This window comes from Andrographis paniculata, unplaced genomic scaffold (assembly GCF_009805555.1).
Source record: "Andrographis paniculata isolate CXL003 unplaced genomic scaffold, ASM980555v1 Contig36END, whole genome shotgun sequence".
Classification (NCBI taxonomy): domain Eukaryota; kingdom Viridiplantae; phylum Streptophyta; class Magnoliopsida; order Lamiales; family Acanthaceae; genus Andrographis; species Andrographis paniculata.
Window position 1 is genome coordinate 1,877,683 of NW_026137569.1, and position 17,605 is coordinate 1,895,287.

Genomic DNA, 17,605 nt, shown 5'->3' on the forward strand with positions numbered 1-17,605 from the left:
CTGCATATAATATAGGGTAGCGAGAGAGAGAGAGGGAGAGATTACTGTACATATATGTATGTATAACATTATTCAATTTACAGTGCTAAGCTAACCATACTGCAAGAACAAATTGCTAGAAGTCATTTATCATGTCTGATTCCTATAGAAAACAACCAAGAGGAGAAGATTCATTCATCTCCCATGGACAAAAGAAGGCACAAGCAGGATAATAACAACTCCTCTCTCTCTCTATATCCCCCTCTCTCTCTCTGCCTGCTTGTATTTGGTTCCTTAATTATCTTATTCCTCTGTACATACTTCTACAGATAGTTATAACCATTCAATGGTTTCTTGCCGTCAGATCCAGCGGATCGTAATCGTATGGATCCCCTGCTTTCACAAAACGCCCCTTCACGCGCTTCCTGACATCAGCCCTCGCCTTGCGTGATTCGTATCTAATTTTCTTGTTGAACCTGTTCAAAGGGAGCCATTCAAATGAATTGTTTTTGTTCGATACTATGGAAAAAAGTGAAGGTAGAAGATAGCTTCAACGACTATACTTACATGCGTGACTTCCTTTTCTCTTTATATCGTAAAACTGCATCATCTCTTGTGGCTGATGAAAATGGATTGTCAGGAAGAGGAATATTATCGCTTGGGTATTCCTCATGAATAACCATCGAGAACCCACCACCACAGTCCCGGTGATCACTGGTTCCCGACTCCCTTTGCTGCCCTGCTCTTGAATGTGGATTAGTAGTCGATGCCAGTTTTGGATTACAAATATTCTGATCAATTTTGCTGGTGTCACTGGGCACTTGCCGGCTGCAGGCCTTCTCTCCGTCTGATTCCTGGAATTTTCAATCGAGTTCAAGTTAACATACAAGGAAGCACATGCAAAGAGCTAATAACAACAAATAGAAAGCTATAGGACAAACCTGTTCTGCATGCGAATGCTTAACATCGCATTCAATATCATGTGAGTCTCCAAGTTCGAATAAGTTATCCATTCCGTTGTTCTCAAAGTATTGTTCTGGATCGTCAAGGGATTCATCTAACAGACCTTCACAGTTCTCCAAGCTCAAGTCAAGATCCGAGGTATCAAAATCATGGTAGATGACATCATGGGTGGATTCAGATTCGCATTCTTTTATTCTCGACGGCCATTCCTACAATATAAAGGTAATTAATTACATATTGGACAAACAAGAATAGTAAATTCAAGGGAGCAAAGATGCCAAAAACTTCACAACCACCACCACCAAATATAATGCCTCTTAGGTTAATTCTGGCAGCACATTCTACGACTGCATAGGTACCAACTAGATTGCTAACTTGATGATGTATGCATTCTTAATCCAACCAGGTCGGAGGTTCGTTAGAAGTGAGATCCAAAATAAAGTATAGTTAGTAACATACCTGCGCAGAATTTGGACCCCAGTGAACCAACAGCGACAGCCAAAAGAGCATGAATGCAGGGGAATCGGACCTATTAGAGGATAAGTTCAGGCTAGATGATGTTTCTTTCCCAATTTAAAAAATGTATAATTGATTAAGAAGGGGTAAGAAAAAATAAAATCATTGTTGTAAACTAGAAATGTGTTTCCCAAGATCTGGCTGAGAAGGAAAAGTCAGAAAGATTTTTAGAAGTTTCGGCCTTTTTTGTTGGATGAAATAACTTAGCTGAAAGTCCTACTCGAATTTTGTATGCCACAAAGTATTGTGAAGGACCTTTTCCCCTACAATGCTGTTGGTGTGCTGAATAAAAGCTCCACTGGCTTCCTGATTTTCGCATTGACGATTATGTATGAAGATGATGCAGGTTCGATGTTTTACCTTTTCTTTGAGAGGATTCAGGGATTCACTTCCATGGAACTGCTCCACATAAGAATCCATCATAGTCATAACAGCGTCCTCCATATCACAATCGATAGGCGACAGTGGACGCTGAGACTGGACTTCGTCTCCCCCCTCTTTGAGATCACAGAACGACTGCCCGAAGGAAAAGAAGGACCAAATTTTTGAAAATTCAGCCGCTGAAGGACATCCAGAATAACAATTGATCGTCTCCCGTTTATGCTCGGATGACATGGCCGGGGGAATATGTCCAGATCGATTGCAGTCTTCGCAGAGCGAGAGCTTCTCCTCCAGGCACCTTACTGATGCAGGCTGACAATGGCATTTCTCACATACAAGGGTCCTTAAGTGGCGCTTAGATAGAGAATTCGCCGAATGAATGTTCCGGTCACAGGACAGACATAAGGAAGCAGCATCAGACCTGCAATAGATCATCGATCTCTGCTCCTTGCAGAAGTCACAGCATATGCGTTCCCCCATTGTTGATAACCAATCCTGCTGAAAAAAAGGTAGCAAAAAAGCCCCAATGGCAGTGATCAATTAGTAAACCTATGCCAATTATCAAACTCAGATTTCATACATCCTGTAGCTTAGGATGATAATCCAAGCTGAAGTGAATTCAATTCAAGACATAGACGTACACAATCAAGGTTCTTAAAACTCCACTGTAAACCTACTTAGAGCCAATTTCTTGTTTACTTTAATCGAACCCTAAATTAAAGATAAAAACACATATAGAAGAAGAAGATAAGGAGCATCGAGTGTAAACTCTCCACCATACCAGCATAAGATCCTTTCATAATTTCTCGAATCACACCTTTGCGATTCAAACCAACAACCAAAAAAGGACTAAGAACACGAGACACAGTTCACACAGAACATACAGAAGAATAACGCAAAAGAGAAGGAAACAGTAACAATAAACCAACCAGTATCACTAGCGCGACGGTCTTGGAGACAAAGCAGCAGCAACAGTAGCTCCTCGAGCAGGAATATCAAAAAAGAAGAACAATATAAACAAATAAGAAAAAAACAAAGGCGCAAACTTAAATATCCTCGAACAAGAAACGAGACTCGGTTCGATTCTTATGAAGCGATTGACTCAGGAATCGGATGGGAGGCTCCGGCGGCGAGCGTGAGGATGTGCGGATGGCGGTGGCGGTGGCGGTGGGGATGGGTGGATGGATGGATATGATACTAAAATAAAGTTGCAGTAAAATAAATTAAAGGATGGGCCAATTGAGAAGGAAACAAAGGAGCTGACAGAGAGATAGAGACACGCTTTTTGGGGCAGATGTGGCGATTTATTACTGCAAATTGCGCTTTTTCTACTGTTTGATAGTTCCTTGTTTGTTTGTCTTTTGCTGTAATTAATTAATGTAATAATAATATGCTACTAATAAGTATGACTGATATCTCATAATAAAGTGCAAGCTCTATCCACACCAACGCTTCTTTTATATTAAAAATAGAAATAAATAAAAATAAAGGTATTAAATTATATAACACTTTTTTGTATGTTTTAACAAAAATATACTCATGTGTTCAAAATGAAAACTTAAAATATTTTGAATAATTTAAATTTTATTTAGAACAAAACAATAGATTTTGTGCAAATTTTACAGTTTCACAAAAAAAAAAAAAAAAAAAAAAAAACATAACACAAAATTTTGTTATATAATTTATTTTTATATAAAAATACACTATTTAAATTATTATAAAAAAAAAAAATCAAAGATAAAACAATTCCTCAATAATGGGCTCATTTTGAACATCCAAATCAATCCCCAACATGATTAATAATGAACAGGGACAAAAACCAAAATGTGACAACAAATGCAAGAAAATAGCGATTAAACTTGTGATTTTGGAATAAGTATCTAAAGTTGGGTTATCTTATTCTCCTCAGATATTTATGGGAAGCATTAATTCTGCTTTTTTTTCAAAAATAAAAACTAGTCTGGTCTTTTTTCTAAATATGTGACAAATTAGGGAATTCGGACAAAATCGAGCTTCCTGTTTAAAGTCACTTTCCGAAATTACTTTACTTACCCACTAATTGTGCCAAATTATGACGGGACCCAATAGGACAGAGAGTTCTTCAAATAGTATTTGGACACGCGAAATATGCATTTCTAGGCAAAGTTGCTATAATTGTCAGCACGCTTTCTAATTTTTATATCAATGGGCTTAGGCCCAATAAGATCAGCCATCTCAAAGGTCTACAAGAATATAACCTATTGGGCTTTAGGCCCAATAGTCGAAACCTTGCCAGCAACCGCAAGCTGGCAGCAGAGTTCGTAGCCGTCTCTGATGTTCTTCGGAGAATCCGAAACTGATTCATAAGCGAGACCACGTTAATCCTGCGATTGCCAGCGGGGGACCACATGTGATAAACGAGTTTCTTCTTTCCTGTTCTACTGCCGATTTGATTATTACTCTTTCAATCCATATCTCTGCCTCCCCTTCCCCACAGACGCAGCAGTAAAGACGTATAGTTACGTACAGGCAGGCCCCGCCATCGCTTCAGCACCCCATCGCCGTTTTGTCTACCTAGGTACGTGTTCGTGCTACCGTTTTCGGATTTTGGATTGATTTTGATAAACCTTATTATTAATTTAAAATTTTTCCCCAATCTTTGGGTTTTTTTAGAGCTATTTTTATGATTCAATGTATGATCAATTTCGATAATTTGGCGCTTGATTGCGGGGGTCCCTTTTGATTGAGGAAAAGGAAGGTGGTCTTCAATTGACGTGCTGTTTTTTTCGAATCAATGTGAAGTTCTTGTGTTTTATTACTTTTAATTGGAATCTTTGTTACTTTGGTCCCCCTTACAAGCCCTTTATCGTACAGTTTCCATAGCGTGAAGATTCTTTGGATTTCATGTTGGTGTTTGGAATTAATTGGTTTTATTTATCGTTGGGCGAAGCTGCTGTATGTATTCTTTGGAAATTTGAAATTTTGTTGAATGGACTAGCGAATTTATCCTCTGGATCACTTGTATATTTTAATTCCTTCTTGGAAGCCTCTGTATGTGTGTGCTTTTAAGTATGATCTTCTTTTGTTAATTTTGAGTTTTACTTCTGTAAGATGTTTTTCGTGTTGGCACTTTTCTGGTTTTCAGATTGGTGTCAGATGTGACTCAGTATTGAGATTTTTAATTTGATTGGGGATCCATGTGAAGAGAGCTGATTAACCAGCTTAGATGCCAAGAAAGATGGAATCTTTGACTCTTATTTTCAATTTAGTAAGACTTGTCGAATATTTTTTGGCTAATCTGAAGTGGAAATCTTAAAACTTTCGAGTTTTGTGGCCATTTCAAATGTCAATGCTTGATGCCACATTTCGCTTTTCAACTCCTTGGATTAAAATATAGCAATAATTGATGTTTCATGGACTTCTGTTTTACCATCAAACCTATGGAATTGCATCTAACGGTTATCGAAAGAGATTTGATCTGAAGTGTGGCTGAGATCTTTCATGATCTGTGGTTTGCAGCCTCAACTTCCTATCTTGTTTCTGATTTTCCTTGATGTGTTATGAAACTTATAACTCAGGCTATTTTATCATCTTTCCTGCTATCGCGAATAGCCAAATGAATTCCCCGATTTCTTGCACTTCAATTTTTGGCTGCAATTTTCTTAATGATGTTTCACTGGTGTATAGGTATGGAGTGTTATGGTTTGGGGAAAAGATGATGGTGCAGTGCTTACAAGGAGTGAAACATTTATTTTCTGCTGTTGTGACTTGTTGTGATTCTGAGATATACAAACAGCCCAGAGGCTTGCAAAATCCTGAAACTCTAGCGAGAGAGACTGTGTGTATGTCATCATCTTTTGTTTTGAATATCATTTTTTCAAAGCCACACTGCAGATGTTAGATTGATGTTAGTGTCTTTATGTGTTATGTTCTTTACCATTAAAACTGAAATATTTGTGAAGAATGTGGTTTTTATTTAACCCCAAATCAGCAAGAGTTGTTTCATGCAGCATACATTAGGGACCATTTCATTTGTGTCTGAATCTAGATGAATCGTTGAATTTTACATTGACGATCTTGTTATTTTTTATTTGGCTCAAATGTTAAAATTTTCCAATTATAATTTTTATTCACACAAAAGTGACACAAATAGGGAATTGGTAAAATTCATGTTTGGATAGTGAGTTCCAAATTAATTAAGTGATGAATTCAAATAAAGTTTTAACGATAAATTTTTATTACAAACATGGCTGGATTTAGGATATTTTGTCATATATAGAATAGATGAACTTTTTAAATTAAGTGTTAAGCGATAACTGTCTCATTTGTTGCTAAAGTTTATATTGCCTATATTATCCCATTGCTCTAATTTCCTGAATGTGTTCAATGTTCATCGAGATTAAGTGTTTAATCATTAAATTTAAAAGATAATTATGCTACTAGACAGGGCTAAGTTAGTTTTGTATGCATACTAATATAGTTGCATTGAGTTTGATTTGTAATTTGATTTGTAATGTGACTTTATCTTTACTCAAATTAAAGTTATAAAAGAACCCCAAACTCTAAGACAGACATTAAATGCAATATAAAAATCTTGAAAATATTGATCACCTAATTATTGAGGCTACAATATGGCAGCCAGCACTCTCTTAAATTTTTTTAAGGATTTTGTAGTGCATGTTCGTAAGTGTAATTGCTTACATGGAGCTGATATTTTGATTTTGAATTTTTTTTTATTAATAAAAACTACTTTAAACTTTCTTTTCATGAGTCAAAAAGGTAAGCTATCTTAACTAGTTGTCTAAATCAATGAAGGTCTTAGTTATTATATGTGATCGTACATTGAGACCTGAGAATATAGATATGTATAATATTTGTACTTTTAGTAACACTTACAGAACTTAAATAAACGAACATCAAGAGGAATGGTAAATACAATTACAACATGTATTCCACGTGCTAACTAAGTTACTCCCTCCGTTCACATAATTTGTCGGTTCTTACTTATATATTTTGATATTTTTTTTTTCAAAAACTACCTTCAAAGAATTTCTTTTCATGAGTCAAAAAGATAAACGATCTTAACTAGTTATCTAAATCGATGATGGTCTTAGTTATTATTTGAGATCGTACATGGAGACCTTTTAATATAGATATGTATAATATTTGTACCCTTAGTAACACTTACAAAACTAAAATAAACGAATATTAAAAGGAATGTTAAATACAATTACAACATATATTCCACGTGCTAACTAAGTTACTCTCTCCAGTTTTCCAATGTGTTTTGATATATTATTTTTTTTCAAAATCTACCTTCAAAGAATTTCTTTTCATGAGTAAAAAAGGTTTAGCAATCTTAGCTATTTGTCTAAATCAATGAAGGTCTTAGTAATTATTTGTAATAGTACATGTAGACTGTATGATATAGATACTTATAATATTTGTACCTTTAGTAACACTTAACAAACTAAAAATAAACGAATATTAAGAGGAATGCTAAATACAACTACAACATATGTTCCACGTGTTAACTAATTACTTTTTCCGTTGTACATAATGTCTAGTTTTCCCATTTCGGTCCATCTAACATATTTTGGTACTTTTTTTTTTTGAAGAAAAATTATACATTTTAATCACATTTTAAATTTCATAATCTATAATTATTTGTATTGTACAGTAATTATTTTTATTAATATACTTTTTAATTATTTACTAATTATGTTATTCCCTAAAATCTCGTATTAATAGTATGCTGGACAAATTATATGGATTGAGGAATAATTTCCGCACGTGTTTTAGTGTGATATAAATATTCCTAGACTACATGACAATGTGAAACATTATAGATTCTATTGAAGTATTAATCAAGCAATTAAAAAAGAATGAAAGAAAAACACTACCACAATAGAAAGTAATAAATAAGACCGGCTTCGTTAGAAGAAAAAAAAAAAGGTTAACAGGAGAACAAAATATGAAATAAATAAATAGAAGACTGTCTATTTAAGAATGTTGAGGGTTCTTACCATGGAAAGTAATATTGGTTTATGCAGCTGCTAGTCTTCAAGTGCTTTATTCATACTCTTGTGTGGTTTTGTTTTGATGCAGTTAGCATTAGTGAAATTGAAGCTTTGTACGAATTGTTTAAAAAGATTAGCAGTGCTGTGATTGATGATGGCTTGATCAACAAGGTACCAAATATTCGCTCATTTATCATTCTCTATTTTAGATATTATTTTCTTGCATATGTTCTTTTACTTGTATTCACGGCTTAATTTGGTTCTTTCCAGGAAGAGTTCCAGCTGGCACTATTTAAGACAAACAAAAAGGAAAGTTTGTTTGCTGACAGGGTTAGTTTCCACGTGTCAAATTAAATAATACGTCTAAATTTCTGGTTGGGCTATTCAATCACATTCCATATCATGCTTCTTCACCTCTGCTTGGCTCTTAGACACTGCACCTTACTTTGCTTTATTTGTTGTTTTGGCTCCTCATCTTGGACTTTACTTCGACAAATTTGTTGTCATCACTACTACCATTGCTGTCTTGGGTTTTTAATCTATCATTATATTTCTCAAGGTCTTTGACTTATTTGATACTAAGCACAACGGGATATTGGACTTCGATGAGTTTGCTCGTGCTCTTTCAGTATTTCACCCCAATGCTCCTATTGATCAAAAGATTGATTGTAAGTCTTTATTTCTAAGTCAGTATTTACGCTTGTCTTGCTTAGGTGCATAGCTTTAATGATCGACTGTTGATGCTGAAGCATGACTTTTAAAGACACACATATTATGTAAACACAATCAGTAATTGAAATTTCATTACATATTCATTTCGATATATTTGTCTAGTTATTTTACGTAGGGGGATTTCGTTGGGTTGGTAGTCTTGGTTCACAACAGTGACTGTGCTCAATTACTTATGTTTGTATTGGATGTGATTTCCGTTCTACTTGCTAAGCCGAAACTTTAATTCAACAGTTTCGTTCCAATTATATGATCTCAAGCAACAAGGATTCATTGAAAGACAGGAGGTAAAACGTTTTTGTTTTTTTTTCCACCTTGAAGACAAAAAGAAACCTGATTAAATTGTTGCCTTGGAGGCTCGTAAGAAGATTCTTATTGTAGTGTTGTGATGTTGTAGTGATATCTCATTGGCTATTGTAGGTGAAGCAAATGGTGGTCGCGACTTTGGCTGAATCTGGAATGAATCTTTCGGATGATATTATTGAGAGCATCATTGACAAGGTGGAGTATTATTTGTTCTCATTCAATATGGACGATGATTTTTAGAGTTGATTAATTTTTCCTCTTCATTTCTTGGTTTGTGGTTTTCTGCTCAATGGCTAATTTGGGTCACTCGTTAAATTGCTTGCCTCTTCTTTAGCATATTTCTCGAATATTTTGTTCTTGTTAAGTAATCAAAATTTAGCTACTGACATAAAGAAAGCGAAGACAAGGAAGGTTTATAAATATATCCTAATTTTTTTTGTTCTTGGATATCCTAAGGCTTGTTCGCGTTATTTTCAGACATTTGAGGAAGCAGACACCAAAGATGATGGAAGGATCGACAAAGAAGAATGGCGTAGCCTTGTGATGCGACATCCATCTCTTTTAAAGAACATGACCCTTCAATACCTCAAGTAAGTAGTCTTTCTTTGTTCTTTCACATTCAATTGTATATTATGAACATTAGGGATCTGCAACTGATTTCTGCAATTCTTTTTTCGCTTACGATGAACAGGGACATAACAACAACTTTCCCAAGTTTTGTATTCCATTCTCAAGTTGATGATACTTAAGTCTCTGCTGCGGCCGTTGCAATCAAGAAAGAATGTTCGACCAAAAACTGAGTGTAAGTGAAAATGAAAAACATTGATTTTTTTGCTGCTTTGGTATTTTAGACACTCATTTGGTGCACTTTCCTTTTAAAACAATTGCAAGGATATTCAATGTTATTTTCTTCGACTTTTTCTGCTTTTGAGATTATACTTTGCGTAAATAAATAAATATTATCGGTATTCATTTTACCCGATTTAACATTTGATGCAAATGCCAGTTTGTTTTCTTTTAATTCTATCAATCAGTCTCAAAGCACAGCTGAATAATGATAATATAGTTATTATTATTATTATTATTGTTTTATATGATTAACCAACGATCTCTTACTTATTCTATGATAAGGTTTCTTTCTTAAATAGAAAAATACAGCTCATATTTGCTTATCCCTGATTGTGATTGGTATATGAAGTTTGACATAAAACTTTTTAGAACGCTTCGGATGTTGATTATCTTAACCAATATGCTCTTGAATTAGTTAGTTTATATATTTTATTTGTATTATTTTGGTATAAAATTTATATTTTTTTTATTTTTTATCAATTTATATTTCACATTTAGCGTGTTGTCACCGTGACCTCTGCTGATTAATATATTTCACAGTCCAACTGACTCGTGAGATTATTATAAGACAAAATGACAGCCTCAGTTGATCTCTCTATCCATCGAAGGGCTTTCTATGGAATTGATCTCCATTGACTTGGTGAAATTTTATTTTTTGAGTTTTTATTTTTAGTTTAAATATTGGTTTTATGTAATATTTTGTAAGAAAAAAAAAATTAATTCCCCATGGGGTATGTTTTTTTATCCAATTTTCTCAAATTTTACTATTTGGACTCTACATTAAATACATTTTTTTTTCTCATAAAATATTCCATCAAACATTATTTTAATACCAAATACAAACTAATTTTTTCTGAACTCAATAAAAAGAAACACATCCTTATGTATTTTTGTTAATGTTGTATAGTAAAATTAAAATAAAAGCAGCTTTTGAACAAGATAATGAAATATGTAATTACAAAGAAGAAAAGTTATACTCCCTCCGTTACATAAGTATCTATTTTTCTATTTTAGTCCGTCTCATTTCATTTTTTACTAATCGTATTATCTACTTAACATTACAAATACCTTTACAACTTACAATATAATGTCATTACCTTTATATCACACATATTATTTTAATCATTTTTATTTTATTCATACTATATTCCAATATAATACTAATATTTTTAAAATTACGTGCAAAAAGTAAATGGATATTTCTTTTTGGACGGAGGAGTACTAACTTGCAAAAACAATAACATGAATAGGATAGGGAGGGTATATTTTGTACATTGCGAGATAGCTTCCGAGAAGTCAAACAAATCGCATCCATGGTTTCTTGTACATTAAGAAGTGATGAATAAAAGAATGTGTAGGTGAGAGTGATGTCTGAACATGAACTTCGCAGAAGTCGTCGCCAATGTCTTAAAAATCATTTCATCTCTAATCTGATCCTTCCATGAAAATGAATCCTTCTTCTTCCCTGTCCGTTGTCCACCATCAACAACCACATTCCTTGCACTTCTTCCTTTGAGGTTTCTTCTGTTCCACCAGGGTATGTATATTACTTCGTCGTCGTCATCGTCGTCGTCTTGCTTTTTTCTTTGAATTCAGACAGTCTCTGATGCAGTTTTGCTTTCAGCACAAAAAGTATATCCGAACAGCAGTCAATCATAAATCTACGGCGAAATGGGCACGAGACATAGTAGTCTGTCGAACTCGTCTCCTCGTGAGGAAAGCAGCTTTCTTCCTGATAGAACAAGACAAGTTCAATCAAGATATGCAAGAATTCCAGACAACTATAGATCACTCGAACAGGTAACCAAGTTTTACATACATACATATATACATACATACGTGTGTGTGTGTGTGTATATATATGTGTGTGTTTGTGTTCATAATGTTGGATAAGTAAAGGTATGGAAAGCTATGTACCTAGGTGACACAAGCTCTGCACGAATCGGGCCTCGAATCGTCGAATCTCATCGTCGGGATAGACTTCACGAAGAGCAACGAGTGGACGGGGCAGCATTCCTTCGGGGGTCGATGCCTACATCACTTGGGCGAAGGGTTGAATCTATACGAACACGCTATCTCGATCATTGGAAGCACACTCTCGGCGTTTGACGAGGACAATTTCATCCCCTGTTTCGGGTTTGGTGACGGTACGTCGATGTCGACAACACAATATTGTCGATTACTTTCAAAACCCAGATAACTTTAAAATCAAACTCGCCTTGATCCTGCAGTTACAACTCACGACCAAGACGTATTCAGCTTCTATCCCGACAACAGGCCTTGCAACGGCTTCGAAGAAGCCCTGTCTCGGTACCGAGACATCCTCCAATATGTCCAATTAGCAGGTTCGTTCTCGAAACCGTTGTTTTAAGCTCGTTGATATCTCCGGATTATCGATCGTTTATTCGCGAGATGAGCTGCTGTTTCGATTCTGTAGGCCCGACGTCATATGCCCCGATTATCGAAGCTGCGATCGGGATAGTCGAACAGAGCGGCGGCCAATATCATGTCCTGCTGATTGTAGCCGATGGCCAGGTATCTTCAGTAGGTTGCGTTGTTGTCGCCGGGATTCTTTATATAAATTAATAATCTTTTCTTCTTACGATAGGTGACGCGAAGCGTCGACACGGGACCAGGGAAGTTTAGTCCTCAAGAACAGAACACATTGAATGCAATCATCAAAGCAAGGTTATACAGAATCAGAAAAAATTCAAGCTTGAGATTTATCTTAACTTAAGAAAATCTTACCTTCGATTCTGTTTCTCAGTGAATACCCATTGTCGATCATCGTGGTCGGAGTCGGAGACGGGCCATGGGACATGATGCACGAGTTCGACGACAACGTCCCGGCCAGAGCATTCGACAACATCCAGGTTTAGGATTTCTATAAACTCCGAACCTCTTTGTACCTACAACACCAAACTCATTTCCTGTGAAATGCAGTTTGTAAACTTCACAGAAATCATGTCGAGAAACGTCCCGCTGTCCGTGAAGGAAGCCGAGTTCGCGCTGGCTGCGTTAATGGAGATCCCGTTTCAATACCGAGCAACTCTCGAGCTCCAGCTCTTGGGGTAATTGTACTTTCCTCGACACGAATGTTTATAACCTTAATAAGATCGATACCTTCGGCGCCAATCAATGTCGTTTCTTCTTGCAGCAAACGGAGAGGGCATTGTGCAAGAGTTCCGTTGCCGCCTCCGACGCATATCCTGCGGTCGAACTCATACTCGTATATATCCAGATCGCCGTCGAGCAGCTTCAGCCGTAACTTCCCCAGCTCCTATCCGCCTTCTCCAAACAACACCGAGAGTTCTTCGAGCAATTGGGTAAGTTTCTTCACTCGAAAAGATCATCCTTTCCCTGGAAATAGCTCTGATGATTCCTACATTTCAGAGATGCCCTGTTTGTACCTGGAACAAACGAGACCTTGTGTTCGGATGCGGACATCAGGTAACTTAACAGCAATCGATCTTGTCTGAAACAACCGTTCTTCTCTTTGCTCATTTCCTTTTGTCTACAGGTGTGCCGTGACTGCGGAGGCGAGCTCACCTGGTGCCCTATTTGCCACTCAGAGATAACCACAAGGATAAGGGTACAAGAACATTAGCAAGACAGAGATTTCATAACCAACATGTCAAGATTACTCTTTCGATTATTCGATAACTTCATACAGATTGTGTTCGCCCTTCACCGTCTTTTCAAATGTACTGAACACATCCACAGTGTCATTTGCCAATGAAAGCTCAAGAGAATACAAACACTTTGTGATGTTTAAATCAAGATAATTCATTGCTATAGAAAGATCCCAAATTTGCTAATTGTCTTCACAGGACCTAAAGAATTTTCCCAACTGACATATCTTTTCTGATGATGATGATGTTTCCTATTCTGTCTAAAAATGTAACGATTTCCAGAAGATGTCTATCTTAAAGAAACATATGAAAGCACCAATATATAATCAGTAAAAACAACACACTCATACCATTCAACCTGAAGCTCACACAGTTGCTACGCACGACGCCAACAAGAAATCTGCAGTTTCCGATGGATGGATCCAAGAATGTGACCATACCAATCCCGTCAAAGTCACAGCTCCTCGGATTCTGCTTCTGCGACTGATAGTAGCTGTTGAAAACATACGAGATATTATCCTTCTCACCGAGTCCATTGCAAGAGCCTCCATCGCTGAGAGTCGTGCAATCAGCATAAGTACAGGCAAGCTTGTAGTGGTCAGCCACTCTAGAAATGTCTCGGTAGGGATTCACGACGCACCACCTGGAAGGTAGATATGCAACTTCTTTCGCATTCTTCAACTGCCCGTGGCCAAGATTCAGCGAATACTTTGCCTGCCCATCGAACGAGAAGATGCCCCAATGTCTCTCAAAATTCCCCGGGAGTACACTTTTTCCATCCTCGTCAAAGAGGCTGAAAAGATACACGTCTTCTGGAGGCACACCCGGCCTCAGAGGGGTTCCCTTTTTGCTCAAAACGTGTTCCACGAGTCCTCCGTTGAAAGCTCTTGCAGCACTAAGGTTAGCACTTGGAGCTCCATCCGACGGCCATCCCACCTCGCCTATAACAATTGGCATTTGAGGGAATCCGAGTTTGGATAGAGCTGCAACTAAAGTGTCGAAATTTCCATCAAATGCATTGTAATAAATGTTCGATCCATCCACCACCGGATGATCTGTACCCCCGAAGAATGCATAGTCCTGAGGAAAGTCTTTGTTTCCATACAAGCTTAGGAAAGGGTAAATATTCACGATGAAAGGCGAACCATTCGAATTCAGGAACGTGACGAGCTGAGTTATGATTTCAGTGAGCTCAGGGCGAAAAGCTCCTTGAGACGGTAGAGACGATTCATACGCATCAGCATTACAGGGGACAACAAGCTTCACCATTGCTGCAAGATTTGCTCTTGCAAGAGACTGTTGCAAATTCGCCATAGCAGGTAAGACATAGGATTGATATTGACCCGAATAACTAGTCAGAAACGGTTCGTTTCCTACTGCAATGTACCTGCAAGAAAGTTCTATGAAGATGGATGGAATATTCGACAAAAGTTTAGCAAAACAATTTGAGCCCAGAAAATCTCACTTAGCAATCCACAACTTAATCTTCTCGTTTTCTTGTTCTTCCATCTAATTAAAAATCGAATAAAATCCTCACAGTTACAACCAACAGCTAAGGGCAGAACAAATCGAATGTTTTCTTGTGTAGGTTTTAAAAGTGGATGCAAACTAACAGACTGCCAAGATCAACATTATTTAGGAAAGTTAAAAAGGAGAAGAAGAAAGAAAGGTGTACTTGATATTAACCCCGCCTTTGATCAAATATCTGGAAACATTCTGAGCAACCCACAAATCAGAAGCAGGAGCAGATGTGCTGAGCAATGCCAGCATCTCGTTAGGGATTCCAACCATGACTTCAATCCCGCTGCCCTTCAATGCCCGCAGCACAGTGGAATCAGCGTCGAATAGCTTCACTTTAGAAATCTTGTTTTCCTTCAAAAGATCCACCACCGTCTCCGGCGCCAGGCGGTGGGACGCCACCGTTCCCCAATTCACTCCGATGTCCGATTCCACCACCGACAAGGCCATAGACAGCAATAGGAGTAGGATTCTGCTCCCAAATTGTGCCCTAGCCATTTTGATTTTGATCCTCCTACAAATCTCGTGTGTGCTGTTTACTCATTTGGGGTGAAGTAGGTTGGCTTCTATAAATGAAAACGGGATGGGCAAAATGTCATACACGCTGTGATGATACTGATACAGAAATGCTGATGCGTAAATTAGAAGTATCTTTTTGCCCACCAAAAGAAAAGGGAAAAAGATAAAGCCAAGTTCCATTAAACATTTCGCCACAGTTCGATCTCAGCCGACAATCTTTTGAGTCATCATAAAATTAAGTAATTGCACTAATTAATGATGATTACAGTAGCATATTTAGTAGCAAGATTGGATTTTTTTCTTTTGTCTTTTCAATAAGTGCCACGTGTCATTAGCTTACACCGAAATCAGGCTGATTAGTAACAGACCTCACCCACGCCCACTTATGGTCTCTTGTATTCACCGGATTCTTCGTCTCCGCCACTTCCGTCACCGGAATATACGCATAGTTGCCGTTAATGGGGCCGGAAACAAATCCTGTGTACCCCGCCATTGCGCCGTGAATCGCCGAGTGGGCCAGCAGCGTGCAGTACAAATTATCCGTCGCATTCGCCGGAACGGCGCGGATCATGTACGTCGGATCGATATACTTCACGGTGAACAGCTGATCGGAATGTTCCCTCGCCCACCATTCTTTTAGCTCCGATTTCAACCATCCTCCCACGTCGAGGAACACAGGATTCCCCGATTCGTCCTTCTCCTGCACGTGGGAATCGGAATTGCCCGTCATCGGAATGATGTCCTGCCCGGCGCCTTCGGCGACCACCACGACGGCGTGGCCGTTGTTCTTGATCCGGTCGTCGAGGAATTCGAACAGGCCGCCTGTTCCGGCGAGGTAGAAATCGTTCTCCGGGATCAAACAGCAGTCGACGTCGCGGCTGCTCAGAGTAGCGTGGAGTGCGATGTGGCCGGTGCTCCGCCCCATCAGCTTCACCAGGCCGACGCCGTTGACGGCGCTCTCGGCCTCCGTGTGGGCGGCGTTGATCGCCTGCTGCGCCATTTCCACCGCCGTCTGGAACCCGAACGACTTGTCGATAATCCCGACGTCGTTGTCCACCGTCTTCGGGATTCCGGCCACCGCGATTTTCAGTTTCCTGGACTTGATTTCGTTGAAGATCTTCACCATCCCCCGCATCGTGCCGTCCCCGCCGATTATGTACACCTGTCGGAGAATTTCCGATCAGTTTCGATTACTGGTCCAAATTGAATTCAATTGATTACCTGATTGAACCCTCGATCTTGAATGGCGTCGACAATTTTGTCGAGGTCAAATCCTCCCCGGGAAGTCTCAAGCAGGGTTCCGCCATTTTTGTGCCATCCGTGGACCATATTAGGGTTTAATGGCAGGGGTTCAGAGGAATAAAATCCTCTGTACCCCGCCGGAACGCCGAAGATCTCCCGGACTCCGTACAGCTCCGAGAGGCCCACCACCAGCTCTCTGATCACTGTATTCATCCCGGGGCAGAGCCCTCCGCACGTGACTATCGCCGCCCGCACGTGACTCGGGTCGAAAAGAATCCGCTTCCTCGGCCCGGCCCGGTGGTAGGCTGGATGGGGCTCCGGAGATGCAGCGGCGCCGTCGGTGATGTCGTGGATGATGCGGCGGAGGACGACGTCGGAGGGGGGGATGTAGAATTCGTGGGTAGGGTGGAAGAAGGGGCTATTGTCGAGTGGATTCGCGTGGGTTTGGAGGTTTTGAAGGTAGTCTGTGAGGTGCGGCAGCCGCTGCAACCTGATGTTGGGGATCGGCAGGCTGCGGTTTTCTTCGTCGCGGCGGCTACCGCCGCCGGCGGTGGCTGAGGACGCCATAGATGGATTACTGAGAGATGGAGCTAACCGTACGCCGGGAGGGATTTTATGTGAATTGCGAGGAATGAGTATAGTACGTGGAAAAATGTGTGACTGACACGTGGACATTACGTGGCATGAGTGCGGTGAAAGAAGCATTTTTTCATATATAAAGGTGCAGTGACGAATGACGATAAAGGCACACGGTCCAATTAAAATAAAAAATTATTCCATGAGCACAATTAATTGAGATTATGTTTTTATATACTTATATTTATAAAAATATTATAATTCATTGTGATGACACTTTGTTGTGTTTAGTTTGAATTTCAAACTAAAATATCTACTTCTTTTACATAATAATATTTAATAATATTTAAGGGGTGTTTAGCAAATGAGCTATTAGCTTCTTGAACAGTTTTTAGC

At 38.6% G+C, this 17,605-nt stretch overlaps 5 protein-coding genes across 7 annotated transcripts; 2 read left to right on the forward strand and 3 right to left on the reverse strand.

The window, feature by feature from the left end:
- Positions 1–29: 29 nt before the first annotated feature.
- Positions 30–3,069, reverse strand: LOC127249743 (zinc finger protein CONSTANS-LIKE 9-like). Of its 2 annotated transcripts, none has more exons than XM_051272695.1 (5): positions 2,769–3,069; positions 1,819–2,334; positions 921–1,151; positions 547–833; positions 30–455 (listed from the first exon to the last, which is right to left on the reverse strand). In XM_051272695.1, exons 2-5 carry the CDS (start codon positions 2,317–2,319, stop codon positions 323–325), a joined length of 1,152 nt encoding a protein of 383 aa, XP_051128652.1. In that variant the 5' UTR covers positions 2,320–2,334; positions 2,769–3,069; the 3' UTR covers positions 30–322. The 2 variants fall into 2 exon arrangements, with proteins under 2 accessions (XP_051128652.1, XP_051128651.1); XM_051272694.1 differs by having other exon boundaries at positions 1,819–2,337.
- A 1,064-nt stretch (positions 3,070–4,133) lies between these two features.
- On the forward strand, positions 4,134–9,862 carry LOC127249978 (calcineurin B-like protein 2). Of its 2 annotated transcripts, none has more exons than XM_051273103.1 (9): positions 4,134–4,396; positions 5,506–5,660; positions 7,927–8,009; positions 8,109–8,168; positions 8,398–8,506; positions 8,802–8,854; positions 8,988–9,068; positions 9,351–9,463; positions 9,565–9,862. In XM_051273103.1, the coding sequence occupies exons 2-9, from the start codon at positions 5,534–5,536 to the stop codon at positions 9,620–9,622; spliced, it is 684 nt and encodes a 227-aa protein (XP_051129060.1). In that variant the 5' UTR covers positions 4,134–4,396; positions 5,506–5,533; the 3' UTR covers positions 9,623–9,862. The 2 variants fall into 2 exon arrangements, with proteins under 2 accessions (XP_051129060.1, XP_051129061.1); XM_051273104.1 differs by lacking the exon at positions 4,134–4,396 and adding an exon at positions 4,452–4,576.
- A 1,520-nt stretch (positions 9,863–11,382) lies between these two features.
- Positions 11,383–13,390, forward strand: LOC127249977 (E3 ubiquitin-protein ligase RGLG2-like). The gene is made up of 10 exons (XM_051273102.1): positions 11,383–11,522; positions 11,644–11,869; positions 11,954–12,067; positions 12,160–12,257; positions 12,331–12,410; positions 12,490–12,595; positions 12,666–12,793; positions 12,880–13,048; positions 13,116–13,172; positions 13,243–13,390. Exons 1-10 carry the CDS (start codon positions 11,394–11,396, stop codon positions 13,327–13,329), a joined length of 1,194 nt encoding a protein of 397 aa, XP_051129059.1. The 5' UTR covers positions 11,383–11,393; the 3' UTR covers positions 13,330–13,390.
- On the reverse strand, positions 11,639–15,428 carry LOC127249976 (glucan endo-1,3-beta-glucosidase 6-like). The gene is made up of 2 exons (XM_051273101.1): positions 15,030–15,428; positions 11,639–14,741 (listed from the first exon to the last, which is right to left on the reverse strand). The coding sequence occupies exons 1-2, from the start codon at positions 15,368–15,370 to the stop codon at positions 13,649–13,651; spliced, it is 1,434 nt and encodes a 477-aa protein (XP_051129058.1). The 5' UTR covers positions 15,371–15,428; the 3' UTR covers positions 11,639–13,648.
- Positions 15,429–15,608: 180 nt separating this feature from the next.
- On the reverse strand, positions 15,609–17,224 carry LOC127249975 (ATP-dependent 6-phosphofructokinase 2). Its single transcript, XM_051273100.1, has 2 exons — positions 16,613–17,224; positions 15,609–16,553 (listed from the first exon to the last, which is right to left on the reverse strand). The coding sequence occupies exons 1-2, from the start codon at positions 17,198–17,200 to the stop codon at positions 15,723–15,725; spliced, it is 1,419 nt and encodes a 472-aa protein (XP_051129057.1). The 5' UTR covers positions 17,201–17,224; the 3' UTR covers positions 15,609–15,722.
- Between the last annotated feature and the right edge of the window lie 381 nt (positions 17,225–17,605).